Here is a 10,000-nt window from a genome sequence, read left to right as displayed (position 1 = left end):
TGAGTCGTATCGCTTCCCATTTGTTATGGCTTGGCCCTTTTATGGCAGATATTGGGGCACAGACTCCTTTCTTCTATATTTTTCGAGAACGAGAATTGATATATGACCTATTCGAAGCTTCCACCGGTATGCGCATGATGCATAATTATTTTCGTATCGGAGGAGTAGCTGCTGATCTACCTCATGGCTGGATAGATAAATGTTTGGATTTTTGCGATTATTTTTTAACCGGGGTTGCTGAATATCAAAAGCTTATTACACGGAATCCTATTTTTTTAGAACGAGTTGAAGGCGTAGGCATTATTGGCGCAGAAGAAGCACTAAATTGGGGTTTATCAGGATCAATGCTACGAGCTTCCGGAATACAATGGGATCTTCGTAAAGTTGATCGTTATGAGTGTTACGATGAATTTGATTGGGAGGTTCAATGGCAAAAAGAAGGGGATTCATTAGCGTTAGTACGAATCAGTGAAATGACAGAATCCATAAAAATTATTCAACAGGCCCTGGAAGGAATTCCAGGGGGACCCTATGAGAATTTAGAAATCCGACGCTTTGATAGAATAAAAAACCCTGAATGGAATGATTTTCAATATCGATTTATTAGTAAAAAACCTTCTCCAACTTTTGAATTGTCGAAACAAGAACTTTATGTAAGAGTTGAAGCACCAAAAGGCGAATTGGGAATTTTTATGATAGGAGATCGGAGTGTTTTTCCTTGGAGATGGAAAATTCGACCACCGGGTTTTATCAACTTGCAAATTCTTCCTCAGTTAGTTAAAAGAATGAAATTGGCTGATATTATGACGATACTAGGTAGCATAGATATCATTATGGGAGAAGTTGATCGTTGAAATGATAATTGATACAACTGAAATACAAACTATCAATTCTTTTTCCAGATTGGAATCCTTAAAAGAGGTCTATAGGATCATATGGATGCTTGTCCCTATTTTGACTCTTGTATTAGGAATCACACTAGGTGTACTAGTAATTGTTTGGTTAGAAAGAGAAATATCTGCAGGAATACAATAACGTATTGGACCTGAATACGCTGGGCCTTTAGGAATTCTTCAAGCTCTAGCAGATGGTACAAAACTACTTTTCAAAGAGAATCTTCTTCCATCTAGAGGCGATACTCGTTTATTCAGTATCGGGCCATCCATAGCGGTCATATCCATTTTACTAAGTTATTCAGTAATTCCTTTTAGCTATCGACTTATTCTAGCTGATCTTAGTATTGGTGTTTTTTTATGGATCGCCGTTTCAAGCCTTGCTCCCGTTGGACTTCTTATGTCGGGATATGGATCAAATAAGAAATATTCCTTTTTAGGTGGATTAAGGGCTGCTGCTCAATCAATTAGTTATGAAATACCATTAACTCTATGTGTATTATCAATATCTCTACGTGTGATTCAGTGAGACATAAAAATTCCCCTATTTCTTTTATTTCTAGCAAGAAAGTGAAATGAACTGAATATCTATTTTCTATTTTTTTATTCATCATTGGGGTTGATAAAATAAACCAGATAGTTATATGAGTGAAATAAAACGGCTTAAAGATTTGCTGTTAAAGGAATTCAATCTCATTTCCTATGTACAAGAATTAAGTGAAAGTAAAGACATAAGCAGTCGAGACTGTTTACCCCAAGATTAGTTGATTAGTCATCATGACTTGAAGCGGGTTCAAAAGATCAACTTATGGGGTTTTTACCATCTATTAACATAGCGATTGCCCCAATGGGAGATTCAAACAAAATGAGTGGATGGTTAGGAAGACCAAGATACACAAAGGATTAATAATAGAGATTCTGGAAATTATCCAATAGGATATTTCTTTATAGAAAAGGAATTTGAGTTCGGGCTTTAAGTTGGTAGAAATGATTAAGAAGTACCCCCCACAATTTCGATCTAGAGTATGTTCCTATCCACCGATTAAGTAAATAACTATCAAGAACGAAGAAATCTTTTACTTTGGATAATGTCCCCTTTTTTTTGAGAAAGGAGAATAGGAACGAAATAAAATAGAAAGACTAGAATTGCAAAAAGAGATCTTTTTTTTTATTCATACCTATCTTTATTTAGAAAGATAGAATTCTTATTATGAAATGCAATTGCTAATTCTTTTTCGTAATCGAAAATGATAGGTTGAGATATCTATGTGATATTCGTAGAAAAAGCCTTTTTTTATTCAACAAAGAAAAATGAAAATTCTTAAAAGATGAGATCAATTCAGAAGCACTTTATTTATTCGAAATCTAGCAGACAGAATTTCATTGGTCTAATTCGAAACCTTAGAATAAGCATTTGACTCTCGAGCGATCTTATAACCACAAAAAAATAATGTAGAAAGGTCCTTATTTGTGACCTATGAGGAGCCGTATGAGGTGAAAATCTCATGTACGATTCTGTAATAGCGACAGGAGCAGTGATGTTAGCGTCGACTATGATTATCTAATAGTTCAAGTACAGTTGATATAGTTGAAGCGCAGTCAAAATATGGTTTTTGGGGGTGGAATTTGTGGCGACAACCTATAGGGTTTATAGTTTTTCTAATTTCTTCTCTAGCCGAGTGTGAGAGATTACCCTTTGATTTACCAGAAGCAGAAGAAGAATTAGTAGCAGGTTATCAAACCGAATATTCAGGTATCAAATTTTGTTTATTTTACGTTGCTTCATATCTAAATCTACTTGTTTCTTCATTATTTGTAACAGTTCTTTACTTTGGGGGTTGGAATCTTTCTATTCCATACATATTCGTTCCTGAGCTTTTTGACATTAAAAAAAAAAGTAAGGTTTTTGGAACAATAATCGATATCTTTATTACATTAGCTAAAACTTATTTGTTCTTGTTCATTTCTATTGCAACAAGATGGACTTTACCGAGACTGAGAATAGACCAACTTTGAAATCTTGGATAGAAATTTCTTTTACCTATTTCGCTAGGTAATTTATTATTAACAACTTCGTCCCAACTTCTTTCACTGTAAAAGAATTCCCTATTCACAACTTATCTGAAACAAGAGAACGAAACAAGTATCTATTTAGTTATAGATATTCGATATGTTCCCTATGTTAATTGAGTTCTTAAATTCTAGTCAACAAACACTACGAGCTGATCTGGTGTGTAGGCAAAGCCTTCCAGGTTGAATCCCATGTCATCCCTTGGTGAAGGGGAATCGTGGGAAGCCAAGGCTTCTATCTTAGAAGGAGTGATTTGGATATAGATATTCTCTCCTTCATTTGACTAAGTACCTCCTCAGGATTATCCCACGGCGATCTAATTTATTTAAACGTATCTTTCGAAACTCTCTTTGCTAATTTAGACAAAGAAAAGAATGAAAGATCTATTTTAAACCCAGTGCCTTTTCGTCCCTTTTATACATCATTCGTCTATGAAAGGACGGAATAATCCTAGGATACCCTGACCGCGTTAAAGAGACCGGAACTGGTAGAAGGTCGGGGGGCCGAGGAACCCCCTATAGGCAATCTGTAAATATGATGCACACTGCTTTAAATAAAGCGCAGTAAACAACCATCCAGACTTCTTACCTAACTTTAGATCGGCAAAACAAGTACGCTCCAATACGGAGTTCCTTAGTTAGTCCATCAGTGATAATGAGGATAACCTTATTCAAGTATGACCTCATTATCCGAGAGTCATCCATGATTCTCTGCCACCTAATTGGGGACACCTTAAGTAGGGATGAGAATAACGTACGCATGGTTCGATGATTAATCGAGCTTCCTCTTTAGGGACTAGACCCGAGGTCCTCCCAAGGGCTTCCGCGACACCCTGTGCTACTAGTGCTTACGCACTCCCATCCCAGACCTACAGAAGGTTGAACACCCCTTAGGACTCGCCCACATGATTCATCTCGTGGTTGACCATAGGAAGACACTTTGGAAGTTAACCAAGGACCCCATATAGTAAGGCACACCAACCTTATCAGGTGGAGTGAGATTAAAACAGAAAATCAGAGTACAGAACCTAGCATCCCGTCCCACGACGGTCCTATACTAATATAATAACCGATGTTCCGCCTCTGGACATCGGACCTCTTCATTTTGGCAAAGATCCGCTGCAGTAGGTTACTAGCCTACTCGCCCAGGGGAACCCAAGACCACATATGTCACCGATGAAGAAGCTTATTGACAACATTGGCTCGTGCAACCGCCTCGGAAAGGCCAGATGGAAGAGAAGACACTGCTGGGTTAGACTGCTTTCGGAAAATGATGAAAGGCTAAGACTTCTTTCAATTGCTTACCTAGCTTTGAGTGAAGTGACTTTATTTGATCTTGTCTCCTAGTGGTAGTGGTACCATCTCTACTTACTATTTCTTCTCTCTTTCACTCCTTCAAGGCCTCTTTAAAGCTAAGATAAGAAGACTCCTTAAAAGGTTATCCTTTTCCTTCCCTTGCTTTCAGGAAAGATCCGGCGCAGCTTCTTTGTCCACCCCCTTCCTTCTTAACTACTCCAGTCTCTCTAAGATTCCATGAAATAGCATAAAGCAGAATCAACATCCTAATCAGCTTGAAGACCAAGCCAAGAGCAATCGCAGCTGATTCAACCCTATCCATTCTTTTTCCAAGCTAAAAGCTTGTTGACTCGAGTTCGCCACAAAACCCATCTATGGAACCGAAGCCAAGGCCCAAGTTCAACCTTCATCACTACATCTCCTCCTTATGCCATATCATTTATATATGATTGATACCTTCAGGTTCCTTCTCTCCTTTGTTGGACGTTAGCAAGAAGCGTTTAACGCCGGTTTATTTTCGGAATCAAAAAGTGACTGCCCTAAGGCTGAGACTTACTAGCCCTTGAAAGAAGTCCAATAGCAGCGAATTCAATAGCAATAGCATCTAGCCACCGCCACCCAAAGGAAGGTGAAATCCCGTTCGTATCTTAATCTTAAGTATGTCAGTTCCTTCCTCAAGGAGCGAGAAAAGGTCTTGGCAGGTGAAGGTGTGGGATCAGACACACACCATTTGAGACTCGGAGGCAGAGGAGGCAGCCCTCGCTCCTCTAGCTCTTACGGCTAGTGCTTTTTTTTTCTTATAGTCTTTTACTAGTCAAGGGGATTCAATCTATATACTTTCAGTAGTTTAAGTAAGGGAAAGAGAGCCTGCTAGCTCAACTATTAGAGTATAGTGTGTACCCGAAACGAGATCGGAGTAGGAAGAACATGAGCGTTGAAGTTCTTTTCCCACGTGTAAGAAAGGCTTCGCCGAAGGAGAGGTACTTATGGCAAAACGGGCCGAAGGATGCATTTACAGAAGCGATAACCTGCTCGAATAGGCCAAAAGATATGGAATTTCCCACTGGGGGAGAAGTTGGTAGATGTCTCCCTTCTTACATACGACCTTCTTTCAGTTGGTCTACTACCAGCATCATTTCCGTTTTGGTATGGTTTCCCCAAGTCTTCTTGATGTTGCTGCCATCACCTCAATTCCTTCGAAGCCTCATGGGGACTCTGTTCACCCGCTTTTGGTCGTGCCAAACATTCCTTTCTCTTGGCCAACAACGTCCAAGGGAATTCTTGGATTATTTTCAATTTCGGAACGCTAAAGCTCGTTGATCCTCTGATGTTACAGATGATGAGTATGTTGCCTTCCTGCTATACTGGTTGTGCCGTCACCTTCTGTGCGTGTCTAAAGTCCGGATCACCCCTGTTCTTCCTTTTCCAAAGATTTTAGGCTCAGGTAGGCGTGTGGCCTTAGGGGCTCCCTTTTCACTTAGTAGAGGATTCCACTAGGTAGGAAGTATAGTTAACCAGCTTTAACAGCAAGACTGGGCGCGGCTATCAACCAACCTCACTTCTCGCCAAGCAGCATAGAAGCATAGCTCGTATTTTCACCCTGTAACAACACAAAGTGTGGACGAACTGCCTTTAATCGATCCCACCCTACGCCTTCTTCTTTCTGCTTGGCTGCTTTCGCGCCTAGTTCTGGCTGGGTGCCTTTGGTCGTACAATTGTTCGCTTTATTATAAGAACTCAGCCTAGATTTGGAGCTGAATTATATCGAAAAAGGACGGTTACCAATTCGCTTTCCTCATGGTTACGCGGGCAATTCAACAACATATGATTCGCCCCGAATATCCAATGATTCACTGGCATACGATTAGCCGGCAGTTTCCCGGTTATCCCGAGCTAGGAGCTCCGGGTTCTTCCGAACCAAAAGACTCTGAAATCGCAGCTAAAGCAAGAGGTGCTATAGATCAAACGAATTTGCATCAACAAACGCATAAGCTTCAGTAGAAGCTCTTTCACAAGCGAATTCCGAGACCTATCAAGATTCCGACCCAAATAGAAATCCGAATCAGAAGCCGAAAGAGACGCAGCTGCCACTAAAGCAGATGATACTGCCAAGCCAAGGAAGGCACGGAAGAAAGCATCTATTCTTGAACCAGCGGAATCCGCTTTTAACAACCCAAAATAAAAGAAGCTACATGCCCCGCAACCCTCAATGACACGCTTTGAAAGCTCCCCTATCTGACATAAGCGCACTAGCACATTCATTTCAATCTGTTTTCATCTACTCGTGGGCCTAGTTTGAAACTATTTGAACAAAAAATGAAGCAGGAGCGTACTGGAGTTTTCGGGGCTTGGCTTTGAAGCCGTAGCTTGCTGTTACCTTCGGACTGTCTTGACTACGGCCATGAATCAAATCAAAGATTTATCCTAGTAAGGGGGCTGAACCGTGAAAGAAACGGTAAGACGAGCTTCTTTCCTCTCAGTCTTAGGCTCAATTTCAGAATGCTTTTTCCGAAATGCAAGATCGATATCTTTCGTAGCAGCCAAGGATGAGTTTGATCCATTAGGTTCTTCGATTTGTTCAGAAAAGAAACGAGAGACAAGAAAACATCTTTGATTACGATTAAAAGGAACAATCTCAAATAGACCAAGATCAAATTTCGAGTCATTTCTTGGTGAACATGATCCGCCATAATCTCTTCGATCCCTTCATTGATGTGCCAGAATAGAGAGAGATTTGGTAAGAAAGTGGAAAAGACTTTTTTGTATATGATAATCAAAGGGAGTGGGAAAACTGCAGTAATACTTTGGAAAAGCCCGGTTCTCTTTGTCTTCGAGCTTTCATTCCTCAATCCACTAATTCGTTCCTTCATATACCTCCCCACCAATAGATAGAGACAAATGGGAATAACCGAACCACGTCTACAAAATGCCAGTACCATGCAGCTGCTTCAAAGCCAACGTGATGCTCCTTGGTCAGATGACCAAGATATTGGCGAATCCCACATATGATCAAGAAAAGAGTACCTATAATCACATGAAAACCATGAAAGCCTGTTGCTAAGAAAAAGGTAGAACCATAAATACTATCCGAAATAGTGGAGGGTGCTTGATAATATTCCATTCCTTGAAAGCCAGTGAATACTAGAGCCAGTAAAACGGTAGCTACTAAAGCGTAAACTGCTCGTTTTTCCTTCTCCGCGAGTATAGCATGATGAGCCCAAGTTACGGCAGCTCCGGATGAAGGGAGAATAAGGGTATTAAGAAAAGGGATTTCCCAAGGATCTAAAACCCCAATCCCTTTTGGTGGCCAAATACCTCCGATCTCTACCGTAGGTGCCAAAGAAGAATGAGAAGAAGCCCGAAAAAAAGCAAAAAAGAACATAACCTCCGATACGATAAAAAGAATAAAACCATATCGAGGTCCTAATTGTACGACTTTGGTATGATGTCCTTCCAACGTGGATTCACGTAGAACATCGCGCCACCATACGAACATGGTATATAGAATAAATATGAGGCCCAAACTGAGAAGTGTTGCACCCCCTTGAAATGAGTGCATGTACATCACACCTCCTACGGTTGTTGCCAAAGCTCCGAGTGAACCCGAAATAGGCCATGGACTTGGATCTACCAAATGATAAGAATGCCTCTGAGATTCAATCATAAACCATTTTGCCTCGGTTGTATGTAAACCCCCCCGCCTTCACCCCCACCCCCTAAAGTAGTAAAGAAGGGCTCTTTGGGGTCTAATTTTCTTTCTATCTGACAGGACAAACAAATAGGAAAGGGTGGTTCTTTCATTGCATTGATAGAAGAAGAACTATAAAAAGATATCTTTATTACTTTGAGAAGAGAATCGTTGGTTTTACCGATGAACTACGTGGGAAAATGGACCTTATTTCTTTCATTTTCAGCAATATTTTTGGAAAGTTTCCATTCAGTTCGCTTTCGCAAAACTTGCTGGTCGCGGATTAGTTCGTTCTGCGCCGCCAGCGGCCTAAAATAAAGCAGGTTGATCTCTTTTGCATTCATTTATTCAACTTGACACGTGGGAAGGACTTACTCTCCTAGTGGCTCGGCTTGGTCTCGCTCCCTTCCCACACTATTCCTCCCCACTCAAAAGAGCTCACTTCCGCAAGGTTTCAAACTTGAGTTTTCAGAAGGTGTTGATTGAAGGAAGAAAGCCCATAAAGTAACAACATTTCAAAGTCGGAAATCCACAGTACTGGAAATTCTTCCTAGAAGGCCAAGGTGTAAGCGAACATAGATAAGCTAACCAGCTTACTTTCTATGCTGAATAGAAGGCAGGTATCTTTTTGAATAAACTAAACCACCCCTCCAACGCAAAGCAAGAGAGGCTAGCGAATAAGCAGACGAGGACTCTACTACCCAAAGACAGCTGCTACTGGAGAAGAAAGACTCAGGAGTGGAACGGAGCGGAAGAGTTAAGGAAAAAGGCTCTAGAGAGAAGGGTTTAGTAAGCTAGAGATTTCGAATCTGTCTTTGTTCCAGAGGGGAATGAGTGTTGATGGATTGCCCACGGGTAAGCAAAGATTCTAATTCGAGATTGGCAGAGAAACGGCCCGTGCGAGCACGAACCAAAGGAAGGTTCCAAGCCGAAGTGTACAAATCTCATAGGTCAATATCTGCTCAGTCTATGTTAGCAGCTTCAGTAGGATTCAGGTCTTTTCTTTCTTTCCTGCGAATGGGGAAGTCCGGATCAATCCGTCGAAAGAAAAGCCATCTCAGCCTAAATGGAAGTAGACCAAGTAGTTTTATAGGAAGAAATGTGAAAGTAGGGGCTGCTAAGCGCCCAGACCCAGGATTCATTGAAAATGGAGTTCTTGGTACCGGCCAATCAGAAATAATATGAATAGCGAGCCAGCACTATATTTATTGATTGGAAAGAAGGGACTCTCCAAAGAGAGGCCCGAGCGGAATGAAGTTGTGCTAAATGCCCCTTGTTAGCTGTCGCAGGAAGTGAAGCAAACTCGACCAAAGGACAAGTCAGTTCCTGCTTCGTTTTCTGTTCCCGATTCAATCTTCACCTTTCCTGAATGAAGAAAGAGAGTGAAAGAGAAGAGATCAGTGCAATAAGAGGGGAGAGAAACTGTCTTCGTTCAGTTCGGCAGAAGAAAGCCGAGAAAACAAATAGGAAGAGCATTATGCAAGCAACTAATTAAGTAAATAGTTGCTATCACCACCTCGAGCAGTAAAACAAAGAAGTTACGGCTATGTTACTAATATGGACAGCTATGAATGGTATTCATTGACAGGAGTGACCGCTTTCTAGTCGTAGTTGGTACCGCCCCAGTTCACTTCAGCATGCAAGGAAGACCTTCGGGAAGAATCAAAGTTTTTCTCCTCTGCAAAGCATTGATAGGTTCTCACGGAACTAACCTTGTGCTGCTTTCCCTCTCTTGGAGCTCTCAGTTGATGAGAACTGGCCTTGTGCTTTCGCTCCATCTCCCGTGCCATACCTTTGTCTTGAACCTGTTGTCTTTTACCAACTCCCCTTATAAAACCACGAGTGGGTCAGCGGGTCTCTCGCCTATGGAATGGCCAGCACCTACACCCGATTCCTAAACTCCTGCTCATGAAAGTGAAGATTTTTATGTCCACCCGGCTAGGATCCAATAGTGAATTCTTCTTTTCTTTACTCAATGCTGAAGCTGGTTCTGAAGGATCAAATAGGTCATGGCTTGGGGAGTCATTGAAACCAAGACTTTCGGTTTAGTGTT

At 41.2% G+C, this 10,000-nt stretch overlaps 2 protein-coding genes across 2 annotated transcripts in view; both read left to right on the top strand.

Annotated features, from left to right (window-relative positions):
• The window catches only part of LOC142549256 (NAD(P)H-quinone oxidoreductase subunit H, chloroplastic-like), a 4,709-nt gene extending 1,898 nt beyond the window's left edge, over window positions 1-2,811 (top strand). The window contains exon 1 of the mRNA XM_075658104.1: window positions 1-2,811. This exon is cut by the window's left edge and continues 1,898 nt beyond it. Coding sequence (XP_075514219.1) covers window positions 1-854 — 854 coding nt within the window. The 3' untranslated portion in view covers window positions 855-2,811.
• A 5,336-nt stretch (window positions 2,812-8,147) lies between these two features.
• Window positions 8,148-9,132, top strand: LOC142550188 (uncharacterized). The gene is given in 4 exon segments (XM_075659425.1): window positions 8,148-8,199; window positions 8,783-8,897; window positions 8,966-9,001; window positions 9,003-9,132. Coding segments are annotated over 4 exon segments (333 nt in total).
• Window positions 9,133-10,000: the final 868 nt, after the last annotated feature.

The sequence above is a fragment of the Primulina tabacum genome, chromosome 6 (assembly GCF_025594145.1).
Source record: "Primulina tabacum isolate GXHZ01 chromosome 6, ASM2559414v2, whole genome shotgun sequence".
Classification (NCBI taxonomy): domain Eukaryota; kingdom Viridiplantae; phylum Streptophyta; class Magnoliopsida; order Lamiales; family Gesneriaceae; genus Primulina; species Primulina tabacum.
The sequence above is the reverse complement of the archived record's forward strand: the minus strand, read 5'-3'. Positions and strand labels throughout refer to the sequence as shown.